This window comes from Microcaecilia unicolor, chromosome 10, assembly GCF_901765095.1.
Source record: "Microcaecilia unicolor chromosome 10, aMicUni1.1, whole genome shotgun sequence".
Lineage (NCBI taxonomy): Eukaryota > Metazoa > Chordata > Amphibia > Gymnophiona > Siphonopidae > Microcaecilia > Microcaecilia unicolor.
This window is the reverse complement of record NC_044040.1, coordinates 31,897,928-31,924,996: the sequence shown is the minus strand read 5'-3', so window position 1 is coordinate 31,924,996 and position 27,069 is coordinate 31,897,928. Positions and strand designations below refer to the sequence as shown.

Genomic DNA, 27,069 nt, shown 5'->3' with positions numbered 1-27,069 from the left:
CTTGAAAATCAGTCTTGCTGTCGTGTTTTGGACTGTTTGCAGTGATTTTAGTGTGTTTTCCTTGCACCCTACGTATGCTGCACTGCAGTAGTCTAGTTTCAATAGTATTGTTGATTGGACCAGTATTTGGAAAGATTGTCTAGGGAAATAGTCTCTTGTGCTTCTCAGTTTCCATAGTGTTCTGAAGCATTTTGATGTTACTGCTGGTATTTGATTATCCAGTGTTTGTCGAGAATGATTCCTAGTATTTTAAGTTGTGTTTCGATGTGGTATGTTTATTGGTTGATTGTGAATTTTTGGTAGGATGTGGGGTTGTGTGGGTTGGATAGTACTAGGAATTTGGTTTTGTCTCTGTTCAACTTGAGTTTGAAAGTTGTTGCCCATTCTTCCATGAGGTCCAACCCTTTTTTTAGTTTGTCCTGTATGTTTGTGATATTGTTTTGAAAAAGTATGAAGATGGTGACCTCATCTGCATATATAAATGGGTTGAAACCCATTAATTCCAGTTTTTTTCCGAGTGGCACCATCAATACGTTGAAGAGTATTGGTGATATTGGCGATCCCTGTGGTACCTAGCACTCAGTGATCCATGAGGCTGATGTTTGGTTGGGCATCTTTACAATGTAGGATCTGGTTTTTAGGAAGCCATTGAACCATGTTGCCACTGCACCGCTGATTCCTACGTTGTCAAGCAGTGTCATTAGTGTGGTGTGGTCTACTAAGTTGAATGCACTTGACGTGTCAAATTGTAGTAGTAATATGTTTTGTCCTTGGCATGTTATGCTTCTAAATTTTGTTATCAGGGTGGTTATGACCATTTCAGTGCTGTGTTGTGGTCTGAAACCTGATTGGGATTTATGAAGAATTGAGAATTTTGTCAAGTATTCCATTAGTTGCCGTGATACTAGGCCTTCCATCATTGTGGTCAGTAGTGGTATTGAGGCTACTGGTCTGTAATTTGTGATATCGCTGATCTTGCTGGTAGTGTTTTTGGGGATAGGTATGAGTACTATGTCGCCTTTGTCTGTGGGAAATTGACCTCTTTCAAACATGTATGTGATGTGTTTGGTGAAGTACTTGATGAACCAGTCTGTTGGGTTTTTCATCATGTAGTTGGGGCATTTGTCAAGTAGGCAGTATGCATGCGTGTATTTTGTCAACCTTTAGTGTGTCTAGTTGGGGTGGTTTGAACGTGGTTCATATTCTGTCTGCTGCGGTGTGGTTGTCATGTGCTTTGCAGTCCTGTAGGTAGTCTGTGATGTTTATTTGTGCTTTTGCAAGGTTTGATCTAATATTTGTTATTTTGTTTTTGAAGTATTGTGCAAGTCTGCAGTTGATGGTGTTTCAGTTGTCGCCAAAATGTTCTGGGTTTTCAGTAGTTTGTTCATGAGTTTCAATATTTTTTTCATATTGGTCTGGTCGAGGTTTGTATATGTACTTTAGTGTTCTCCTTTTGCTTTTTTCATGCTGTTTGTGTAAGTTCTTATGGCTTTTCTCTATATGGTTTTATTTGCGTCTGTTTCAAGTTTCCTACAGAGTTTGTCCAGAATGTGTGGTTGTCTACTTTTCCTCTGGATGTGAATGTGTGTTGGGTTTTTGGCTTTCTTTTCTTGCCGTTTTCTTTCCATTGTAATGTGAAAGTGAGCTTGCTGTGGGGTCTGACCATTGTACCTCTTCCCATGTGTAGTTTGTGAATTATGTGGTTGTTACTTGTTGAGAATCTGTGGGCTAGTATGTCTAATTGGTATCCTTTTGTGTGCGATGAGACTCCTTGTGCTGTTGTGAAGTTCCTTTGGTTTATGAAGTTCATTAGTGTTCTGGTGTTTGTGTCATTTTGTTTTTCTAGGTGCAGGTTTATGTCAGCTATTAGTAGAACATTTGGGTAATTGGTGCAGATGTTTGATACAAAGTCCATGATATCATCTTGGGCATTTGTCCAGCTTCCTGGAGGGTGGTAGAATGATGTGATGCACAGTTGGTCAGTTAGTGTTTTATCGGTGATTTTGCATACCAGGATTTTGATTGTTGAGGATGTGTGTTTAGCGACAGGTTCTGCTGTGAAGAAGGATTTATGGGTACAGTAGGTTTTTGGTGGGTTTTGTGGGGCTCACATTTTCCACCACAAGTGTAACAGTTTGAGTGCATTATGGGCCTGGGTCCCCTTCTGTACACTGCACTGCACTGCCAGCGACCACTAGGCTACTCCAGGAACCTGCTTACTGCTCTAATAGGACTGGCTATAACATCTGAGGCTATCATAAAGGCTGGTAGGTACAGTTTCTTTCATATATTTTGGGGAGTGGGAGGGGGTCAATGAGGTCAACTGGGGAAGTAAGGGGAGGTCATGCCTTAATCCCTCCAGTGGTCATTTAGGGTACCTTTTCATGTCTTACTAGTGATAAAAAAAAACAGGTCTAGACCAAAACGTTTAAATTGTAGCCCAGGTCATTTTTGTTTTGTTCCATTATGGCCAAAAAAACGATGTCCAAATCCCACCCATACTCGCCCTTCCCCACCCCCCTTGTGATTTGAATGCACTGCCAACAAACTGCATACCAAAACGTATTCAAAATGGGTTTCCAAAATAGCGATTTGAATATTTTGGCAAGCAAAATGCTCATATGTGGATTTATGCAACTTTTTAAATGTTTTTCAATTTAGAAAATGTGCCTGAAAGTGTATGACTTAAATACTGCACACTGCCCGCAGGGTATGGATTTCTTTTACTGTATGCTGCTGACACTGATTATTAACAGCATAAGTGAACTAAGAAATTGTATCTTTTATTAGTTGCTTGATAGTTTGGGAGGAAAAGCAAAGATTAGCTTTCTAATTTGAAAAGTTAATTTGTATTGTTAAAGAGATTTTTTTTTTTTTTTGTCTTTAATACAGGATACAGTGATTTACTCAATTATTTCTGTTAATATCTTACCGTTTCAAGTGTTTGTCTAACAAATTCTTTGTAGCTGTTTAGGGTGATGATTACTGACAAAGAGTTGATGGCATGATGCCATCTATTGGCAGGAATGGGTACATTGTTAACAGATTCATATGAAAAGCCATCAACAAAAAAGAACAATTAGTGAAATCTTAAGAGTATTCTTTAGAAAATAATGAAGTAGGCCTTAAGGGCTAATGAACAGCTTTCTCTAATTCTGACTAAATGAGCAAGCATTATACTCACAGACATCTAAAATCTATTATTTCTAGATAGTTTATCTCTCTAATGGCATTGTCATTAAAATAACAAATTAATTTTCTTATTTAAAATGTATTTATACATCACTTATTAAGAAACAGTGTCTAATCCATAACAATAGGCTGTCTCTGTACAATTAGCTATATGTCAGCTTCTCAGAATACCAGAATTTCATTTGAGAATGAACATTGTTTTATTACTCATAATTCATAGAACATTATTAAGAAACTAATAATAACAACTGTTACTTGTAACCACTTAATTATTCTGGAACAATGACATTACAAAGTGCATACCACTGATCACTAGTAAGACTGGGGGGAAAGGCTAATTTCTCAGTCAGGTTCACTGCAGACTACAGCATCTGAATTTTTTCATACCATCAATCCAAAATGACTAGGGCGAAACCTTTAATGCTTTGGTCTAGACCTGTTTTTATAATGAATAAGTCACAAAAAGGTGGTCACTAACCCCCTACCACCCCCTAAAAAATATGAATAAAAGTAGTACTCACCAGCCTCTATGACAGCCTCAGATGTTACAGCCAGGTCCATTACAGCAGAATGCAGGCCCCTAGAGTAGTGTAGTAGTGAGTGTAGTGCACTGTAGACAGGTAGACCCAGGCCCATACCTCCTCTTACCTTCTTCACTTGTGGTGGAATCTGAGTCCTCCAAAACTCACCCGAGACCCACTGTACTGACATATAGGTGACCCCTTCAACCATAAGGGCTATGTGTAGTGGTGTACGGTTGGAGGTAGTGGGATTTGGGTGGGTTTTGGAGGGCATAAAAACAAGATAATGGGTCCACGGTGAAATATGTATTTGGAAGCATTTATATGAAGTCCACAGCAGTGCCCCCTAGGGTGCCCCATTGCTGTCCTGGGATGTCTGGGGGATCAGTGTGCTAAAAATACTGGCCCCTCCTACATCCCAATGGCTTGGTTTTCTATGTTTTTCACTTGCATGGTTTTTTTTTTTTTGGCAAACGACAATGCTGGGCCCCGTTTTGGAACACCTTGACTCCCCAGCCTGGAGTCAATTGCTAAACACATAAACCAATAATTAGCAATTATTCAGTGACTTGCAGATTACACACTGTACTACTGTTGGCTACATGGGAGGGGAGGAAGGGATAGGGGTGGGGTGGGTAATGTGAATTTCAATTCTATTGTATTGCACTGTTTATAGCTGGAATTGCTTACATTTTCCAATAAAAAATGATTGAACCATAATTAAATGGCCTGAAAAGATAAATGCACAAAACCTTGTTATAAACACTATTTTCTAAAAAAAAATACATATTTTGAAAATGGCCATATTTCCTATTCAGATTTTGCACGTTTAGCACAAAAACATCTGAAGTCCAACTTAGACATCATATCGAAAATGCCCCTCCACAAATGACACCTAAAAATATATGCCTAGGCGTAGTCTATTAAGTACACCTAAATATAGGCATACTTTATAGAATACTCCTAAATTTGAGTGCAGTTTATAGAATACGCTGAGCACCCATCCACGTGACTACATTTAGTCATGGATAGTTACACCAAGTTAAACTTGGTATAAATCCTGGTGCTCATATTAGGCGTGGACCAGGTGTGCTCTATAACAATTCACATGGATTTTAGAACTGCCCATGACTCGCCCATTCAGTAGCCATGGCCACACCCCTTTTTAACTATGCGACTTATAATTTACACACAGCACGCTATAGAAACACTTAGACAGCTGTGCATGTAAAGTATAATTAATGCTAATTAGTGTCAATAATTGCTTGTTAATTGGCAATTATTGGCACTGATTGGCTTGTTAACTAATTAAGCTGCATGTGCAAATTCAGAATATGACCAGATTTGCACGGGCAATGTAAGTTGCGCTATATAGAATCTGGGAGATTGGGGATAATTCTCTAAGTGGGTGCCTCCTTTTAGACACCCCAATGCCACACAGTAAGAGCCTATTTTATAATGGCATCTGGGTGCCCAGATTCCATTATAGAATACTAACATAACCCAGTATCGGCATGCCTTACATTTAGGTGCCTGAAGTTACACCAGCCACAGACCTGGTGTAACTGTGGGCACCCAAATGAGGCAAGAGTGCATGTAACTTACTGTATTCTATAAGTTGTGCATATAAGTAGCAGCCAAGCCCCTCAAGGTTCAAGGTTGCCTTTATTTGATTAATCACCTAGGGCAATGCCATTAAAGCGATTTACGCACAATACAATCACAGATATGAAAAGAAATAGAATACAAATAGGAAAGCATAGAGATAACCCTGCTGCATCATGTAGGTTCGTAGGTTTAAAGCATCTTAGCAGATAGACAAGGAAATAACTCAACTGCCAAAAGCTGGCTGAAACAAATGTGTTTTTAATAACATCTTGAACCAAGAAAGAGAAGGCTTTGTGTGTAGAAGTATGGGCAAGGCACTCCTGAGAGTAGGTCCCACCATATTAAACATCATTTTCCGAAATGTCTGGGATGGTATTACTTGGAAGGGACAGTCAATAATGCAAAGCCCACCCGGGAATATAGGGCTGCAAATCAAACATATAAAATGCGAGTGACCATACTCACCCGCAAATGCGCAGTAGAGACTTCCCTCTCTGTCCCGTCCCCGCGTCAATACGTGATGATGAGGGCGGGACAGATAGGGAAACTGTGCAGCGCTGCGTATGCCTTGTAGCGCTATAGAAATGCTAAATAGTAGTAGTAGTAGGGAGGGAACCGCTCCCCCCCCCCCGAGGTCGCCGGTACCGCTCCCCCCACCCGGAGTCGCCGCTGCCACCCCCCCCTCCACCTGGCCCGGGCCCTCTCTTCGCTATTGAACTTACATCGCCGAAAACACAGCAGGGCAGATCAGCTGAGCTCCCGTCGGCCTTCCTTCACTGCCTGTGTCCCGCCCTCGCCGACGTTACGTCACATGAGGGCGGGACACAGGCAGAGAAAGAAGGCCGACGGCAGCTCAGCTGATCTGCCCTGCTGCGTTTTCGGCAATGTAAGTTCAATAGCGAAGAGAGGGCCCGGGCCGGGTGGAGAGGGGCGGCGGCGACTCCGGGGGGGGGGGGGGGGACCGGTAGCGGCGACCTCGGGGGGGAGGGAAGGGGAGGGCAGGAGAAATGTTGGACATGGAAGGTATCAGAAGGCGGGGGGCCTTGGAGCTGGGAAGGAGGGACAGAGGGCCTTGCAGCTGGCAGGGAAGGAAGGGGGCCTTGGAGCTGGGAGGGAGGGACAGAAGGGGGCCTTCGAGCTGGCTGGGAGGGAGGGACGGAGGGGGGCCCTTGGAGCTGGGACGGCATGGGGCCTTGGAACTGGGAGGGCAGGCAGGGGGGGGCCTTGGAGCTGGGAGGGGGGAGGGACAGAGGGGGGCCCTTGGAGCTGGGATGGGGGAAGGAACGGAGGGGGGCCTTTGGAGCTGGGAGGGAATGGGGCCTTGGAACTGGGAGGGAGGGCAGGGGGCCTTGCAGCGGCGAGATGGGGGGAGGGGGCCCTGGAAAACCCCCATACCAATACTCGCCCGTTTTAACGGGCTTAACAGCTAGTAGGGTAATAAAAAACAAGGTAGTCCTGTGTGAAGGTCTTAAATACCAAAATTAATACTCTGTTTGTTATACGCTGTTCTACAGGCAGCCAGTGTTCGACTTTTAACAGTGGGGTCACCTGGTCATATTTCGTATCATGAAAAAGTAATTTCACCACAATGTTCTGTATCATTTGCAGTCATTTGATCTCTCTCTGACAGATGCCTCAGAGCAGAATATTGCAATAGTCTATGTGCTGAAAAACTACAGCATGAATCACAACGCACAATGCTTTTTTTATCAAGTTAATGCTGAACTAAATGTATATGGCGTAGTTGAAAAAAAAACAGGCTTTAACAATAGATGAAGTATGGTCTCTGAAGGAGAGGGCAGAATCCAGCAGCACGCCTAGGACCTTCATGGTATCAGTGGACTGTAGGAACACTCTGTCAAAACTAAGAATGGGCAACAGCGATAATAAGTGGGATTTGTTATAAATTTGGAAGCACATTTTCTGTAGATTAAGAACATATTTATTAATAAATTTATTATTTTCCTCAACCTCTGCCAGGGAAGAACTGCTCACCGTGTCGAAAGGAATAAAGATTTGTACATCATCTGCATACATACTGTATATGGTATAAAGGCCAGTCTCTGTAGCAGGGAAGCATGTACAAGGAGGGATCCTTGAGGTACCCCACAAGGGAGTTCAAAAGGGCCAGAGAGTTTCTCTTGCCAGAGAACCCGAAAGAATTGGCCAGAAAGGTATGAATGAAACCAACATAATGTATGGCTGGATATTCCAATTTCTGCCAATCGTGACAGAAGTAATCTATGGTCCACCAAGTCAAACGCAGCAGCTAAATCCAGAGAAAGCAAAAAAATAGAAGCAGAATGGTTTCGGTATTATGATGTGGGTGCCTGATTAGGGTGAAATGCCTCAAGCGTCTCAATAAACTGATTTAGATAAGTAACTACTACCTATTACCTTTGAAAGAAAAGGAATTTGGGCAATTGGTCTATAATTGGTAATCAAGTCCCCACTTTGATGAAGGTCTTTTGACTTTTGGCACATAGTTGCTGTTTTCCACAACAGTGAAACCAGACCCTGCATAAGATTGTTACATACCATCTGTGTTATGTAGGGAAGGAAAATTGACTTATTATGCTTTATTAAAGTCGTTGGAAAGGGGTCATTTGGGGTTGTTTTCAATCAAACTGCTCATAAGGCTTGATCCACCTCCAGCAGTGATGGAGCCTTAAATTTCTCCATTAGGGTGGAAGGCTAGGCATGACTTTCTACTACGTGAAGAGATGTGAAAGATAATGGAGATGGCAAAGACAGACTGCATACTGGAGATGTATGAGATAATGGCAGATCTTGTTGTGAAGGTAGCTCTAAAGTTTGATGTAGAATAGGGATTCTAGTAGAAAAGTGAGTAGCTTAATCGTTTGCCGTAAAAGCAGTAGATGGCTGAAGTCTGCATGGTGGGGCAACAAAGGCATGAAAGGTGGAATACAATTTCTGAACAGATCTGAAAAGTAACGTCTCTTAGCAGCATTGATTTCGGTCTTATAATATCAATATGGATCTCCTAATTTCAAAAGATAGGCCTCAGTCCTATGTTTCTGCCAAAGTCGCTCATAGTGACATATATGGCATTGAGAGTTATGAAACCAGGGTTCTTTTTTTCAGACCTGAACTAATTGGCAACAGTGGGGCCAACTGATCTAAAATTGTTGTTACAGTAGAATCCCATTGGGTGGATTGATCTTGCAAGTTAGTAGCAACAAAGGAATCATAATGAACAGTCCATGCCTTAGCAATCATTGCTCCACCCATGTGAACACTCCCTTGCATTCACGTGCTAGTCACTTAAACACATCCTTACAGAATAACACTTAGGTGTACTGCCGCCACTTGCATGTGTAAGTTTATGCTCACCTACAAAAGTGCACTTACACTCAAATGTTGTGTAAATGTAGCCACCCAATTTTAGAATTTCCCTGACTGTTTCACAACACACAGTTTTACCCTGAAGAATATTGTTCAGCCATTTTTACAATAGTGGGACCGCAACTCTGGAATTCTTTGCTCCTATGTTTGAGGAAGATACAGAGTTTGATCTTCTTAAAAAACAATAGAGGACATATTGTTTATAAAGCCTTATGGAGGAGTCTGATAAATGCTTGAAGGAGACCTGAACACTTTAATTTTGCTATTAAGAGAAGACGAATGTGTATATTAGGGGAGAAGTAGAGCCTCATGTAAATGTTTGATTGATGTAATTTTAAGTATGATTGTGTATGTTGCTTTTGTTTTGGTTTTATTATGTGTGCTTTATTTCGTTATCCACTGAGCATTGGTTAGCACATGCGGACTATACATTTTTTAAATAAATAAATTCAATTAAGACATTCCTGGGGGCGGGGAATGCTACAATGTATTGCATTTTGTCAGAAAGGGAAAAGGTCATTGAAAATCTCTGCAAGTAGTTGTGGTTTCAGTGGTCTTGCTGCACGTTTTTTCCTCTAGGCTATTTTCAAAAGAAAAGTGGGCACATACTTTCCCCTTCAAAAAGGGTACAAAGCTCATGAGTTAAAATACCTGTGGACTTTGCCAGTACCTGAGATGTTTTGAAAATTGTCCCCTAAGTAACAAATTTGTATAACTCAGTCAAAATCCCAAGATTTTCATTTCAAAATTAGGTTTACAATGTCTCCAGATCTACATTCAATACCAATACCAAATACCAATATGCTCTTATATTCCGCAAAATCAGTTAAGTTCTATGCAGATAACATTTCAAGAGAACCAGACAATCGCTGGAGAAGAACAACAAACCAATACATTTCTAGTTAAGTTTGAATTAGACATTTTTTTTGAAAAAGTAAGCCTTTACATATCTTTTTAAATAAATCATATTTTGTAAGAGTTCTTACTGAATAGAGAGAACATTCTAAACGTGCAGCAAGATAAGCAAAGGCCCTTTGGGCTAGGAAATCGCAGCAATAGTGGATTTCTAGACATAGCTGATCTATTTAGAGATGGAAGACTGACCAGCCCTATCATATAAAATGGGGCATCTCCATATAATTTATTGAAAATCATGATCCATAAATTGAATCTGTGTTTCTATAGGAAGCCAATACAATGTTCTTAGAATGGATGCCACTCTTTCAGTCTTATGTGCCTTAAAAATCAATTGAGCAGCTGTATTCTGTATACTTTGAATTTTCTTCAATAGAAATTTAGAAGAACCCGAATAAATGCTATTACGATAATACAATTGTCCTAAAAACCACCCACTTATTATAAGATAAAGCAACTATTTAAAAAAATATATATTTTTCTAAAAGGTGGAGAGATCTCAATTATATTAGACAAAAAGTTGCGTAACATCCTTAAACATTATTTTATTGAGAGATATTTCAAAACAGGGCCCTTATTAAAAAATTTCCAAAAATGCCCATGTATGTTGCCTTTAATGGGAAAGGCTCCCATAACTATCCAAGATAGAACATAAATTTATACCAGCTCTTGGGTAGGAGCAAATATGTGCACATACTCTTTGAATATATATAGTACATGTGTACATTACAACTCTGCCCCTGCTCCGCCCATACACCATCTCCCCGGAACACCTGTCTGATCTTATCGGAATGAATATTTGCACACGTGCAATTCTGTAATAGTCATTTTTCATAGGTAAAACTTGTTTTACAAGCAGGAAATCCTTTATAAAATTACCCCCATAATGGCGAAGCGAGGGGCAAAGAAGGGGCAGTAAGATATGTTTAAAAACTGATTTTCTCCATAATATTACTGGGAGGCAAGATGGCGATGGGAAGGAAGTGCTGAGAAGTGCTCCGAACCACGCACCTTTAATTTCCTAAAAACAGTTTATCCTTTGTAAGCTAATATGCCTAAGAGGAGGGGAAGACAGAGAACCGGACCCACGGTTTCTGCTTCGCCGGTACCTGGTTTGATTGAACGCTTCTTGGTTCCAGGAACGATGTCGGGAGCGGGAGCTCTGCAGACGGAAACTGCGGGGAGAGGATAGCCGCATTCCCGTCCAGAGATGAAGACAACGTTGAGCCCCGAGCGGAGGTTAGCTCCTCCCATGCCGGCAGACACGCCGAGGAGGGACCGAGAAGCCCCAAGTTCCCAAGTGGCGACAGGGTCTCCCGGAACGGGACCCAACCCGGAAGTTAGCCTGCCGATGTTAACTGCACAGGCAGTGCAGGAATCGAGTGGAGGAGAAGCCTTGACTGAAGAGCCATCGAAGAGAGAAGTTTGGAAAACTCTTTATCTAAAAAAATTTCCTCTATATATGAACAATCTCAAATCTTCCTAAATAAAATACCTGTAATGGAGACAAAGTTGCAAAATTTGGAAACACTAACGGAGAATAATTCAAAAGAGATACAAACTATCCAACAAGTACAAGCTAATTTGATAAAAGAAAATTTATATTTCCAGAACAAGATAGAAAATTTGGAAAATGCGCAACGATCTAACACATTAAGATTGATAAATTTTCCAAAACAACCTATGATTGCACCTGCATTAACTTTTAAAAAATACTTGTGTAAAGTTCTGGAAATTCCTGAGACTGCATTTCCTCCTATATCAAAAATGTACTATTTATTACCATATAAAAGAAGCGAACAAGAACAAGTGGAAGGTCAAAGACCCGAAACGTCTTTTGATGTTTTGGATTTGAATCTAACGCAGGCAATAGAAGATGACAATTTAGGTTTAGTGCCAATGACTCTAATAGTCTCCTTTGTGCTGCAGCCAGATAGAGATTGGATTCTTAAGAAAGTTTTTCTTCATAGAGACCAACTTTTCATGAACTTTAAGATAAGAATGTTTCCGGACGTCTCTAAGGCAACCCAGAGAAGGCGTAAAGAATTTCTTAAGTTATGATCTAAGGCTTTTCAACTTGGGGCACTTTATTGGTTAAACTTCCCATGTAAATGTGTTGTTAAATTGAATTCCATTAGATATGTTTTCCTTGATCCTAAACAACTGAATTCTTTTTTGGACTCTAAAATAGCCTTGCTACCCTCAAGTCAGCCAAGACAAATAGTAACATCTACTCCGTAAATATTAGGAATTCCTGGAACTTCCTTCCCTGTCTCTAAAAATCCTAAATTAAAGGTTTTCAAATATAAAAAAAGGGTTGAGACATGCCTTCACTGTTGTGGACTATAGATGTATAAATTTAGAAATACTTATATTCTATATTGTAAAATTGAAAACTGATTTTCATTGGCTTATGTTAAACAGAAGCCAATTTGATAACTATGTACTATACAAAAGCAAGAAGATAAAGAATATATATTTTAGGGAAGTATTTGTGTTCTGTTTTACCTTCTCTGGATTATGAAGTTTGAGATGAGCAGTTGACTCATCTTTAGTAAGAAGAATGCAGTTCCATGGAGACCACTCAATGTTCTTATTCCATCTAACCAGGACCAAATCAGAGAGATCACTGCAGGCACTGAGAGCAGACTGAGCAGCCCAAATAAGTTCAACCAGGTATTGAACATCCTTCTCCTGAAATTTAAAGGAAATGTTGACAATTAGCAGGAAAACATTTTTGTAATCACTTTAAGGATAAATTTACTGCACTTGCTCTAGGTAACAACATCTTCCTGGAACAAAGAAAATAATCTAAGAAAAGAATTAAATTCCATTTCTGTACATCTGTTGTCTTGTTTGACACTGTACTTGAAAATTAAATGGAAAAAAAGAAAATAATTAAGGTTATTCTGGGGCCATTCTTTGTGAAGCCTGTGTGTTTTTTAAAGTGCACAGCAGCACCTACCATAAACAGCAGTAGAACTACTACATGCAAGAGAACATTACAATCAGGAGGAATTGTAATTCTGAAAACAATATATTATACCTAAATTCAATTGATATCACAATTGCAGGCAACATCAAGGTTTGTTCCCATTATGCCTAAGGGAGAAGAAAACTACATTTCCAACATTTTAATAATCCACATTAACCTGCCACCTTTCTCTAATAAATTAATATTTTTGCAGTACATATACAATAGATGACAAACAGGGTGATGGAATATATGCATGACAAGGCAATGAATTAGACACATCAAACTATTTTGATTTGCTTATCCTGTCTAACCAAATGCTACTCAAAGCAGGTTTAAAAAACAACAACAAACAAACAAAAACAAAAATCCCATCTACAAAATAGCATTTAAATTATGGGCAGATAATTCATTCTGTTTTTGTGGGAGCAGTAGTTTATCGTTGACTTTAAATCATCTTTGTTGCAAATATACATTAGAAGTGAAAGACAAATTGAAACTTAAATGTACAGCATGTTTAACTATAACAGTGAAGGAAAGTGTTTTTGAAGTTTCTTATATTCACTTATAGCAGGTATTCTCCATGGACAACAGGATACAAGTCCTCATATCATGGGTGACGTCACTGACAGAGCCTGCTTGGGAAGCTTCTCCAGCTTAGAATACTCTTGAAGCTCTTGGGATGCTCCACCACCAGGGCGTTTTTTGAGGGGGTACTTGGGGGTACTGAGTACCGGCACCTTTTCCATTGTCTGCTAAAATTGACCCATGGTCTGCAAGTTTTAATGAAAGAGCTCAGGCTCTACACAACAATTCTGCCTTATCATAGGTTCTGTTACTGGTTCCAGGGGGCCTCACTATTGTGGGGTGGGTCCCTCAGTGATCACTCCCACCCCTGAAGGGTGGCCTGCCATTTGAGTACCGGCACCTTTTTCTTTAGAAAATATACACTGTCTACCACACATATGCCACTTCCCTCCTGCTGCTGTCATGAAGGATTGCCTTGTCTCTATGTTTAGCTTGAGCAGAATACAACTCCTCGGGGTAAAGAGATCTAAGGACTTCTATCCTGCTGTCCACAGAGAACACCTGCTGCAGGTGAATGCCTTGGTTTTCTCAAAGGGCAAGCAAGGATTCCACAGCTACAGTTTGCCTTCAACAGAGAAAGGGAGAAAGCAATAACAAAGGCGCTACAATAGGCAGACACCAATATATTTTTGTTGGCAACCAGCCATTGTCATTTTTTTTTCATAAGGCTGCTTAGAACTGAAAGAAAATGGGCCTAGGAAGAAAAGATTTGGATTCTAATCCCCTAAGAGATTCTGGAGGACTAAATGACTACATCTTCACATATAATGCTTCAGCAACTCTATCACTAACAGACGTTAACTCACTACCATCTTATTTCTCATGCCGAAATGAACTGATTATCTAATTTAATCTATAATTTACTCTACCATCTATGTACTTAATGCAATACCACTTTGTATTTCTCATTCCGGAAATGGCGATCGCCACTACGGCATACCGTAAGCCACATTGAGCCTGCAAAAAGGTGGGAAAATGTGGGATACAAATGCAACAAATAAATAAATAAATATCTACAGTCATATTGGGAATCCTTCTCTAAACAGTACTGGGCCATGAATGTGATGCCAATGTTTCACTCTGCAAATTTCTTCTAATGGCTACCAACACCGCCATAACTCTGACATTAACAGCTGGGACATGACTCTCAAGAGTCAAACCTGCCTGGGCCTATGTGAAGGAAATGTAGTCTGCTTGCAAATTAGACAGCATGCCTTTGTCGATAGCAGACCTATCCTATTTAGATCAAAAGAAACAAAATGTTAGGTGGATTTTCTGAAGGCTTTAGTCAACTCCAATAAAAGGCCAAGGCTCTTTTACAGTCCAGTTTGTGCAGTGTGCTTTCAACTTAGTGAGTATGAGACCTGGGAAAAATGTTGGCAGGACAACGGACTGGTTGAGATTGAAAATCTGACACTACTTTAGGAAGGAACTTAGGGTGAGTACACAGAACCACCCTGTTGTTAAAGAATTTAGTATAAGGTGGATCAGTTACTAGAGCCTATGGCTCACTCACTCTGCATGCTAAAGTCACAGCCACCAAAAATAAGACCTTCTAGATCAGATACTTCAGTTCACAGGTATCAAGTGGCTCAAAGCAAGCTTTCATTGGCTGAGTTACTACCTTGTTGAGGTCCCATGATATTGTGGAACACTTTATGGTGGAGGGGAGGGGGGGAGCTTCAACAAAGGCAATCTCTGCATGAATCAAACAACTAAAGGCTGTACAGAGATGAGTTTCCCTTCTTTATGGTGGTGATAAGCACCTTTTTCAAACTGATTCAGACAAATGTATAAGATATTCAAGCAGTTGTGTGGGATAGGAAAAGGGTCTAGAGTCCTTAAGTGTGTATGACGTTCTAGTGAATTCTCTCCTGGAAGCTAGCAAGATCTGTCAGCTAGTTCAAAGAAGCTATTGCTACCCTTTCAACATCCAAGTTGTGAGGGAGCAGGATGTGATGTTGAGGTGCAACAGTCTCTTGTCTGATCAGCGATGGCGAATTCTCCAGTGGTATGGGTCTTCTTATGAAAAGTTCCCAAAGAACAGGAAGCCATATTTTCCTTGGCCAATGCATGATGATGAAAATCAAGGTTTTCTTGATCTGTGTGAGTTTCAGGAGAGTTTTTGCTATCAGAAGAATATGCATAGAAGAAAGGTGTCCAAAGCCATGAGTCCCTATTTTGGAGCAGAACTCAATAGATATTTTTTGCCACTCTTCAGAACAGGAAGGCACCTGTTCTGAAGAGTGGCAAAAAAAATCTATTGAGGGAGTGCACCACTATTAAAATATCATTTAGCCACATCCTTATCCAAAGACCACTCATGTGGTCATAGGGCATGACTCAGCTTGTCGACCAGGAAGTTGTCTTTCCCTGCCAGGTAAGTAACCCTGAGGGTTATTCCATGAGAAGTGGCCCAGTTCCACATCCTAACAGCTTCCCAACACAAGAGATATGATCCTTTTCCTTTCTGTTTGTTGATGTAATGCTTCACCACCTGATTGTCCTTTTGAATTAATGCAAATTTTGTTGACCAGCCAAACCCCAAAAGCCCATACTGCTTTTAATTCTATGAAATTTATCTAGTAGAGTTTCTCCTGATGGGACCATGAATCCTGAGCATGGAACCCATCTAAATTAGCTCTACAGTCTAATTTGCAAAGATCTGTCATGAGTGATCTTTTCACCCTGCAGAATTTGAAAGGGAATGCCTTTTCCCAAATTAGATTGCATCAACCACAAGGCAAGTCCCAAAGGGGCTCTGTGACAGATAAGACATTTCACAGCCTATGAATAAGCTGAGTCAATGTGGGCATAGGGTCCATTAACCTTGTCTCTTTTTAAGATGTGCCAGGGGTGTTACATGCTGGTATCTCCTTTGGATTTCTGTGGATACAGATCAGTGATCCTCTGCTGAGACAGAAAGGATTTTAACTTGAGTGGTATCTAGCAGAGTTCCAATGAATTCCAGTTGTGGAGATGGGCTTAACTGAGATCTGGGGTAATTTATCTAAGATTATGTAATGACTTTTTCATATTAACACCCTGTAAGCCACATTGAGCCTGCAAAAAGGTGGGATAATGTGGGGTTCAAATGCAATAAATAAATAATTTATAATGAACCCTAGTAATGCCATCGTCCAAATAAGGAAACACCTGCATTTCCAGTCTGCATAGATACACTGCTACAACTGAAGGACTTTTTGTGAATACCTGAGGATCTGATGCAAGACCAAATAGCAGTATGTGATACTGTTAATGGTATTTCCCTATGAAGAATCTGAGATATCATCTGTGACTTGAATGCATCTCTATGTGGGTGTAAGCATTTTCTTTCCAGAGAGCATTACTTTTTTGAAGAACAGGAATTAGGGTGCCCAGGGAAATCATCCCATCATTTTCTCTTATTAGGAACTTGTATAGGACCCTTAAGTCTAGGATTGGGCAGAATTCCCCTCACCTTTTAAATGATCAGGAAATACCTAGAGTAAAATCACTTCCCTCTTTCCCCTGCTGGGACCTAAACTTTTAACTGCTTTTCTCATCCCCCTGCACTGCTAATCCAATCATTAGAATTCGCCTTCTTTATTTACGTGGATGATATCCAGATGTTTTTTATTCTAGCCTATCCATCCTTTATTCTCCACTAAGGCAACTTTACTCTTCCCACAAACACCTGCCTGTTATTCCAGCTTTTCTTCAGGTTTGTTTTGAGTTTACTGGGCGTTCTGACTTCTGCTCCCACTCTCTGGAACAGTCTTTTCCTATATATTAGAACTAATCTTCATTCACCAAATTCAAATCCCTGCTCAATACATACAATTTATCTATAGCTTTTCATGGGCCTCTTCCAACTTAGCAGGCCCGTCCTGGAGTCTGGATGTGACTGCTGTCCCAGCTGTACCTATCCTCCCCAGGCATTCCCCTTATAATATTTTATACTTTCCTTTCCCCTGTACTTGCTTTGTCATGTTGGTTTTCTTGTTTCTTTTTCTCATTTTCCCATTCTTTTATGATTTTTTAAAACACTTAGTTACTTGATCATGGGCAGTATATCAAATAAACTTGCACTTGGTGGCATGAGTTCAACCACATTTGCATTCAAAGAGGGAAGAGAGTTCCAAGATAAGTATTTCCTGATGCCATAAAGTTATTATCAGAAGGTTGTCAGCACGGTCTGAAATTCCAAGATCAACGCCCCCAGTTTTTGCTTCAAGAATATGGTGTGCGCATAACTCCCAATTAAGGCCAATAATTGCCAGTTAGCAGCCAATTATTGACACTGATTGGCTCATTAATCAATTAATTTGCACACGCAAATTAGCTATGTGTGCTGTTTACAAATGCAACTTAAGTCGCCGTATATAGAATCCGGGGGTATATTCTTTTGCTGGATATGATGCTAAGCAATTTCCATTTAAGACACAAGGAATTCACTTGGGTTGGTAGGGAACACTCAGCAGCCTTGTAGCAGATACTTAGGCGCATTACCCATCTCTTATTATCAGTTTATTCAAAACCATCTTTTCCTACTATACCTGAAGCAAGAATGCAATTCTAGCATCATCCGTGAAATCAGCCTCAGATTTCTGAAGATGTGAGAGCAAACATTTGTACTTTGAAAAGTCTTCTCTGCGACGAGCTTCATTATCCAGCCTGTAACATTTGCGACATCTTTCAATAGTGCATGCATTCGCTGATGCAGGGAAATCAGTAGAAGGCAAGTAATTTTTGCAACTAAGACAATAGAAAACATTTTTACGCAGCACAACTGGATTCTGAGGAACCTACACAAAATCAAAAAGCAGCATGAACAATAAAAAGCATATTAGCACTCCTTATGACAATGTAATTCATGAACTATGAACTTATAAAGGGAAAAGATAAACATTTCCATGGGTATAAACAGTCTTTTACTTTTGGAAAGGGGCTGAATGAAAATAGCCCATTCTCAATGCAAATAAAACTACATGCAGTCTTCCATAACATGCATAAATCTACCTGCATATTGTGGAAGCATTCTTGTGTTTAGGTCAAAGGAATGAAATAATGCACATAGATGCCATTTTCAATTCTGCATGCTCTATAGAACAGAACGAAGGAAGAAGAGGACCTCGGCTGGTGGGGGTCGGGGTCCCCTGCCAGCAAAGGTAGGCGATGGCAGGGGAGGGTTGGCAGAGGGAGGGGGGTCGAGAGGGTCGGCGGCGGGGGGGGGATCAAAGTTGGTGGTGGTGGTGGCAGTGGGGGGGGGCTAAAATGTGCCCCCTGACCTCGGGCTCTAGACCCCCCTCCCGCCGAAGTCTGGCTACGCCTCTGGGGTGGCGGTAAGTGCATAGCCTTTTGCTACTTTTAATTTTATCGCATGACCATTTACCGTTCCACTAAAAAAAAAGCCATTTTCCCCAGCCATGGTAAAAAAGGGCCTAGCGCAAGCCAAATTCACACATTCAGACCTACTGCAGGCCACCTTTTACTGCAGCTTAGTAAAAGGGACCCTAAGTACTATTCTAGAAACAGCATTGAAAGTTAGGCACCATTTACAAGAATACATTTAGCGCCAGGATTGGCACCTAACTTTAGATGCAATGATTTATACTCAGTAAACCTTGATTTAAATCCTTGCTTCTAAATTAGGAATGGATCCTTATTCTATAATAACTCAAAAAATGATAGGAACACCCCTGATCCACCCATGACCCTGTCATGGCCGTGCCCCCTTTTTGGTGCTGCATGTAAAATTTACATGTGGATCCCCAGAACTAAAAATGTGCACGTAAATGTCAATTAATGCCAATTAGTGCCAATAATTGATTATTAGCACCCAGTTATCAGCACTAATTGGCTGATTATTCAATTAAATTATATGTGCAATTTTAAGCATCATTTGTAGAATTTGGGGGATGATGGCTAGGGTGGTGCACAGCAGGAAATCTGTTTGCTGTACACTTAAGTGCAAAGAATGGACTCAAAGCAGATTTCATTCACTATTTTGTACTTCAGTTTTTCTTTTGCTTGTTCTGCCTTTCCATAATTATTTCTAGTGAATGTCACCAGAAGCAAATCTTTACACTAGTGTTAAATGAAAGATACCAACTACTGGTAGTTGATGATTATTTAAAACATTTTACCGTGTTTTTATTTTTTCTTTTTATTTGCTTTTTATTATTTTATTATTTTGTTTTTAGTGTTCATTATATTCCATTTTTAAATATGCTTAGGAAAGTCATTATAGCTTCAGAGTTTATATGGACTGATATATTTTCTCTTATGCAAATATATTTTATATATATCTTATAAAAATATGTATGTATGTGTTTATATTTTTATTATATAGGGGCCCTTTTACTATAATTTGCAGCTAATGCAGATTAATGCAGAACTTTCCTACACACTAACTGCAAATTTAGGGCCCTGTTTACTAAGCCACACTAAACACTAGAGTCACCCATATGTTCCTATGGGCGACTTAGCGTTTAGCACGTGCTAATCATTAGCATGTGTTAAAAACGTTAATGCTCCCTTAGCACTGCTTAGTAAACAGGGCCCTTAGTGCTTCCTCTTTTTTTTTTTTTTAGGACATTTTCATTTTTGAAGTTTGCATGTTTTGAGCTAATATTGCCATTAGCATGTGAGACCTACAAAAACCTAATGCAGGAGCACTTAGCACCTTAACTCTGTGTTAAGCAGTTAGCACGTGCTAGTCATTAACCCACTAGCTAGTGAACACAAACATTCCCCACCCCCTCCCAAAAATATGTTTTTCAAAATTACCACATAGTTTAGTGCATGAAAACAGACCAAATACCACACAACGCTTTTATGCAGTAGCCTCTTCTCGTGCACTAACCAAGTGATAAGGGCTTAGCATCCTCAGTTAAAGAGCCAATAGTTTTTAAAAATTATTTCAAAATAAATTCTTATTAAAAGATTTTGTGCATTTTTTCATTATTTTGGTTTGGGAAAATGTGGGATAATTACTATAGTATGGTAAATGTATGAAGTGCAAAACTTAAGGTGCAGTAAGTACAAAGCAGGTGCATGTCAGCATCTGCCCTGCATTTAACACACAAACTCTGCATTAAATATATACACAGATAGCACAGATGCACTGATGCTGTCAATGCATGTAAAGTAAGTCTCAGGCAGAACTGAGAAAAAAAGCAATTGATCTAATTCCACCCTCCCCCCTCGAAAAAGCCCCTTAACCTCTGAGTGGTTCCTGAGGCAGAACTAGTCCCCTCTGCTTCCATCCTGTAAGTGCCAGGGTTCAAAATGGCAGCTATGATCCCTAGGAGTCAATCTTCCATATAATTCAAATAACCCCTTATACTAGGGAAATAATCCCTTATATGGAAAACTGACACCTAGCAGTAGTTCCACATGACTGCCGCTAGGGGAGATAGCCACTATTTTGAATTCCAGCAGCTACAGAATGGGAGCAGAAAGGGGCCACTTCTGCCTCAGCCCACTAGACTATCAGGGATGATGAAGGGTGGGTACTGGGAAGGGTTGACCTGAAAGAGAAGATTGGAATTGGAGAGCTGATCTTAGTGGGGTTCCTGTTAGTGGACCAATCTTGGGGGGGGGAGGGGAGGGCGGGCATAGGACCAGGAGGAGGAGTATACTCTGTAATCCCTATTACTATGTAAGCCGCATTGAACCTGCTTCGAGTGGGAAAGCGCGGGGTACAAATGTAATAATAAATAAATATTCTGGGGGGAATCAGATTGGGAGGGGGGCCTTGGTTGCAAGATCTTTTGACTGTATCTTTGTACGGTAGCTGTGCTACCTGACTGCTTGAAGTGCAGCAATACTTAAGGCCCTGTTTACTAAGCTACGTTATAGGTGTGTTAATGTCTTTAACGCGTGTTAACTGTGTAGGCGTAATTGTAGGTGTGTTAAAAACGCTAATGCGCCTTAGTAAACAGGGCCCTTAATGTCACCTCTTCAGGCAATGTTAAATGCAGCTGTACTAGCCACAGGCCTGACTGCTATTGTGTGATACCATCCCACATACTGTCAGAGTCGGCCATGCCCCATCTCCGCCCACGACCTTCACTAACAGCTGCCACATGCTAACTCTTATGCTGCCGTTTAGAAACAGACCCCAACATGTTTTGTTTTCCCTGCTGAGTCAAACTTTTTTTCTCATTTATTCAGCTAAAAGTTTTTATGGCATACCTCCCTCAGCAAATCTCTATACAATGAGTTATAGTTTTAAAAAAATGTTTTCTAACTTCAAAGTGTTATTTCTCTTAAGGGACTAAGTAGTTATATTACGAACACACTCCATGGAAACCTGTAGAACTAAAAAGTCTTTTTAGGAAACTTCTATAATTATTGTATCTGCCTGCATATTTGTGAAGTCCACTGTTACTCGAATGAATCTGCAAGCTTTGCACACATTTTCAAATGGAAACTACAAGCACACTTTCTCTTTGAAAAATATCACGGGAAAATGTACCTCCTGAGATTTGTGTCTGCCTTTTCAGGATGGGGTGTTACTTTTCCTTCTGGAAATAACACGAGTAGATTTGAAAATAAAATTCATATGTGCTATATCCTTCTCCACCCCACATTGAGTGGAGGAGTGGCCTAGTGGTTAGGGTGGCGGACTTTGGTCCTGGGGAACTGAGGAACTGAGTTTGATTCCCACTTCAAGCACAGGCAGCTCCTTGTGACTCTGGGCAAGTCACTTAACCCTCCATTGCCCCATGTAAGCCGCATTGAGCCTGCCATGAGTGGGAAAGCGCGGGGTACAAATGTAACAAAAATAAAAAATCCTACCTACCTAAAAGTACATATGTTGTTCTGTGTGCTTACTTTTAGGTGAGTAAGAGGTATGTGATTTTCAAAGAGCTAATTTGCTGGGGTAAATTACTTCTGAAAATTGTTCTAATAATATTGAACACAGAGAACAGTATACCTTCAGTACTTTGACAATTTCAGGGTTAAAAAGAGGAGTCTTTATATACTCTAAGAAAAGGGTGGCTATTCGCTTTCTTAGTCCTTCCAGGTTACAGTCCTTCACGCCTCTCATCATAAGATCAGCTTCTCTATCAATTAATTCAATAATATCTTGAGTTAATCTGCAATCATATTCCTAGGTACAAAGAAGGGGAGAAAAAAGCATGCTACAACTGTTGTTGTATGTATGTAACAAGCATCAAAGCTTATTTGACATGAATAAATTTTAGGTGCTATAAGAAATAAAATGTATGTGTAAACAGAGATCTAATAATCAATACTGGAGCGATAGGCAGTCAAATCTATCAGCAATCATATAATCATAGACTCCTACATAAAAATAGATAACGTCAAATATGAATTATATTTAAATTATAGGGGAAAAGCCTCAATCCCGGCGTGGGCTCCTTGTGTTGTAAAACGTTAGGGAGCACCGCCCGATCATCACTGGCTCAAAAACCCCTATTAAAGTAACCCACTTGTATTTTCCAATTTTAATCAAATCTCAATTTAATGGGTACTTAGCTTGCTGCTGAAAAAATTCTAAGCAGTCAAAAGGAATACAGTCGTCTGAACCCCGTCCACGGCCCGACTCGGCCCAAGTTTCGCCTTCTTCCTCAGGGTCCATGGGTCAATCAACTGTATTTCAATCGTGGGTCAATCAACTGTATTTCAATCGGCTCTTCGCTCGCTTCATTGCGAGCGAAGAGCCGATTGAAATACAGTTGATTGACCCACGGACCCTGAGGAAGAAGGCGAAACTTGGGCCGAGTTGGGCCGTGGACGGGGTTCAGACGACTGTATTCCGTTTGACTGCTTAGAATTTTTTCAGCAGCAAGCTAAGTACCCATTAAATTGAGATTTGATTAAAATTGGAAAATACAAGTGGGTTACTTTAATAGGGGTTTTTGAGCCAGTGATGATCGGGCGGTGCTCCCTAACGTTGTTTTACAACACAAGGAGCCCACGCCGGGATTGAGGCTTTTCCCCTATAATTTAAATATAATTCATATTTGACGTTATCTATTTTTATATAGGAGTCTATGATTATATGATTGCTAAACAGAGATCTACCCACATCAAATTGTGAAATCAAAAAGCTTTTAGAGCAACATTTCTTATATGAAAACACACTCTGTTCTCAACATTTTAACTGTAGACAACAGTGAAATAGCAACAGCTCTTCAGCCCTCTGAGGAGGAATCTTCTAGTACAGGTTCCTTTGGGGGTTACAATTCAGAAGGTTGTCTTCCTCATTCCAGCAGTGAATATAGGGCCAGATTCTACATTTGGCACCTAAAACATCGACGCTGATGGAAAATTTGCTTACGCGTATTCTATAAACTGCACCAAATGTTTAGAGAATACGCATAATGCCATCCACGTGACTAAAATTTGGCCACAGCCATTTATACCAATGAAAAGCTGGTGTAAATGCCCACTTCTAATTTTAGGCGCGGAACAGGCTGTTCTATAGCATTGTGTGTAAATTTTAAGAGCGTTCGTGTCCCACCCATGCTCCTCCCATGGCCATGCCCTCTTTTGAAATCTGAGCAGTAGAATTTATGCGGACTACTTTATAGAATGCGCATAAATTCTAATTAGTGTCAATTAGTGCCGATAACTGCTTGTTAACATTCAATTATCAGCTTGTTAGCCAACTGAGTTGTGAACACAAATCAAAATATGCCCACATAAAATTAGCACAATAATGTGCAATAGAATTAGAAATAGTACACACTAATATTTATGAGAATTATTTTGCACTAAGTAATTAAAGCTCCTTATGATTTATTGTATAATATGCATCATGGAGCAGTATTCCCGTACAAACCATAAAATAGCTCTTTATCACCATCTTCATCACAAACTGTTAATAAATCAGTAACTGAACTTAATAAACTGACAGATTTCTACTCAACATATAGATAAATCTCCTAGAATAGTATGGAAAAGTTCTACAAACATTCACTAGCATCAGTTTGGTCTCACTATGACACAAGTGATAAGATTGTGCATTCAATTTTTTTTAACTGCATGAAGAATAATTAACAAATAATATATTGAGGACAAAATCATTTCAACACAGTTAAAATGGCAGAAAAGTTCCCAAGTATTTACAATTTATTCAGTAAATTAATCCTAATTCTTATCACTATCAATTTCAAATTTCATCTGTCTTTCTCAATTGATTGTCTCATTTTAAAGCCTTCCTTTTCTGAACCAAATAGTAATGGTTGTTCTAGAACAGAAAGCTCCTTCTCTGGATTTTAAGGTTTTTTTAAACAGTGTCCTTATACATAGTTCTCTATGGGGGTCTTTTACTAAAGCTTAACTTAAGTTATCTGCAGCAGGGCCCATTTTATTCCTATGGGCCCTGCTGCAGATAACTCAAGCTAAGCTTCACTAAAATACCTCCTTTGGGAGTTACTCTAAAACCTGATTTACTGATTTGTATGGTGTAAATTTTAAGTCTGAGTACTAACAGCACTTTTCATAGTTTAATAAAAGAGGAAAACACTTGACAATTTTGGTAAGCATCTAGATTTTTCCTGAAAAGTCTGAACCCAGATTTAAGATGTACCTCGTGAGTCAAAAGTATATAAAGTCATGCCTATAAACAGTGGCGTACCGGGGGGGGGGGCGGTCCGCCCCGGGTGCACGCTGTTGGGGGGTGCCACGGCGCGCGCCTGCTCTGAGTTTGCTGACTTCGCGCGTTCGCTGCAGCTCCCTCTGCCCTGGAACAGGTTACTTCCTGTTCCGGGTCAGAGGGAGCTGCAGCGAACGCGCAAAGTCAGGGAACTCTGAGCAGGCGCGCGCTGCGGCACCCCTCCCAGAGGCGTGCACCCGGGGGGGTCCGCGCTGCATCGGGGGTGGGTGCTGCACCCGGGGGAGGGGTCCGCGCTGCATCAGGGGGGTGCTGCACCAGGGGGGGAGGGGCGCCGCCCCGGGTGTCCGCCCCCCTAGGAACGCCACTGCCTATAAATGATATGCAAGAAATACATTTGGTCATAACGAAGACAATCATTTTAAAATGTGGCTTCATTGATAAAGAAGAATCTAAAATTACATCCATATAATGCAACCCTCTCAAAATTGGAATATGAATCCCATCAAATGAAAATGAGATAGGAGCATCTTGAGCTTGAGGTAGAAACTTGAAAGCAACAATATTTGCATCTTGGTGAGGAGCCATGAATTTAAGGTTCTTAAATATAAAGATAGAAAAGCAAGAAAACTGGAAATAGATCTTTCAATAGGAAAGAAAATTGTATATTGTCTGTGTAAAAACAATAGTTTACCCCCAAGTAGCCTAATACTCTACAAATAAGTGCCATATAAGTGTTAAAAAGGAGGGCAGGTAACAGAGCCCTCTGGCACACTTGACTGAATATCTTTCCAGTTTGATTTATCAGAGCCAATATAACCCCGAAATTCCCGATTAGATACAAAAAAAGATCTGAACCAACTCCAACAATCCTGGAAATTCCACGAGCAGTCAAACATTGTAGTACAACATTATGATTCAAAATATCAAATGCAAAAGCAATGTCAAGAGTAACCATCAGATAGTCAACAGTCTTATCAAACCCCAAACATATGGAGTCACATACAGATAATAACAGGGTTTCAGTGTTACGTTTAAGGTGTAACCCACACTGGTAAAGACCCAAAATTCTTCTCGAATCAATAAAGGATTGTAATTGAGACAATATTTTCTGAAGAATGTACACTAAAAATGGTAGCACTGGTCAACCTTGCTGCCTTTCAAAAGTGGCCTCACAATTGCTTGTTTTAACCTAACTGGTACTAATCCCTCTTGAAGTAATTTGTAATAACGGGAGCGATGTCATTTGCCAATGCTAAACAAAAAATACTTTATACAGGATAGAAGAACACCTCTCAAGGAAAGTCTTTTCAACAAATCAATATATAAAGTGGAGAAAAAAGGCCTCAGTCAGTGCTTAATACTGCAGCACAGTGGCGTAGCAAGGGGGGCTGCCACCCGGGGCGGGGCGGTTCACCGTTGCACCCCCCCCCCCCCGGGTGCAGCACGATGACACCCCACCCGACCCAGTGCTTACCCTCCTCCATCCAACCAGCTCCTGCACCCTACCTTTAAAAAAATATCAGAATCCGAGGCGAGGCGCAGCGCCTCGCGGCTGCACGTAAAAGAAACGTGGACCGTCTCATCGGACCTTCTCTCGCTCTGTCTGTCCCGCCCTTGTGGAAATAGGAAGTTGCGTCAGCGGAGGGCGGGACAGATAGAGAGAGGGAAAGCCCGATGAGACGGTCCACGCTTCTTTTATGTGCAGGCGCGAGGCGCTGCGCCTCGCCTTGGATTCCGATATTTTTTTAAAGGTAGGGTGCGGGAGCTGGTTGGACGGAGGAGGGTAGGCACTGGGTCAGGGCGGGGGTGTCGATGCGCCGAGGGGGGGAGGATGTCATCGTGCTGCACCCGGGGGGGGGGGGGAGCTAGCAGGGAGCAACCCCCCTGAGCTGACACCCGGGGCGAACCGCCCCTCCCTTGCTACGCCACTGCTGCAGCACCCTAATCGTGTCCTAAACAACTTTCCAACATCACAGACACAAAAAAAAACTACACTATAAACTGTAAAACCAGAAGGTTTTACAGTTCAAAATGCCGGAACAATTAATCACTTATCCGATTCCTGAATTGGCGCTATGAATTTCCAAAACTTGCCTGCATCTTATAGGCTCCCACCAAAGTGCTTGTAATTCACAAAGACTGCAGCAACCACTCCAACAAGACGGGAGAGTCCCTGTTTCACTGCTGCTGCATCAGGGGAAAATCACTCTGTTCTTCGGCCAGAGTATTCACCAACGTGGCGCCATGTCTTAGAATTAGAAGCAGCTGAAGTTTGAGACACAGGAGAAGAATATGAAGAACGTCTAAAGCTTTAGTAATAAAAAGTG

The 27,069-nt window shown here is 40.8% G+C and overlaps 1 protein-coding gene across 1 annotated transcript in view; it reads right to left on the bottom strand.

Moving 5' to 3' along the window:
- The window catches only part of IQUB (IQ motif and ubiquitin domain containing), a 100,452-nt gene that overhangs the window by 4,053 nt on the left and 69,330 nt on the right, over positions 1 to 27,069 (bottom strand). The window contains exons 10-12 of the mRNA XM_030216482.1: positions 22,091 to 22,267; positions 17,703 to 17,951; positions 12,111 to 12,296 (exon numbers count right to left, since the gene is read on the bottom strand). Coding sequence (XP_030072342.1) covers positions 12,111 to 12,296; positions 17,703 to 17,951; positions 22,091 to 22,267 — 612 coding nt within the window. The remainder of the gene's footprint in view (positions 1 to 12,110; positions 12,297 to 17,702; positions 17,952 to 22,090; positions 22,268 to 27,069) is intronic.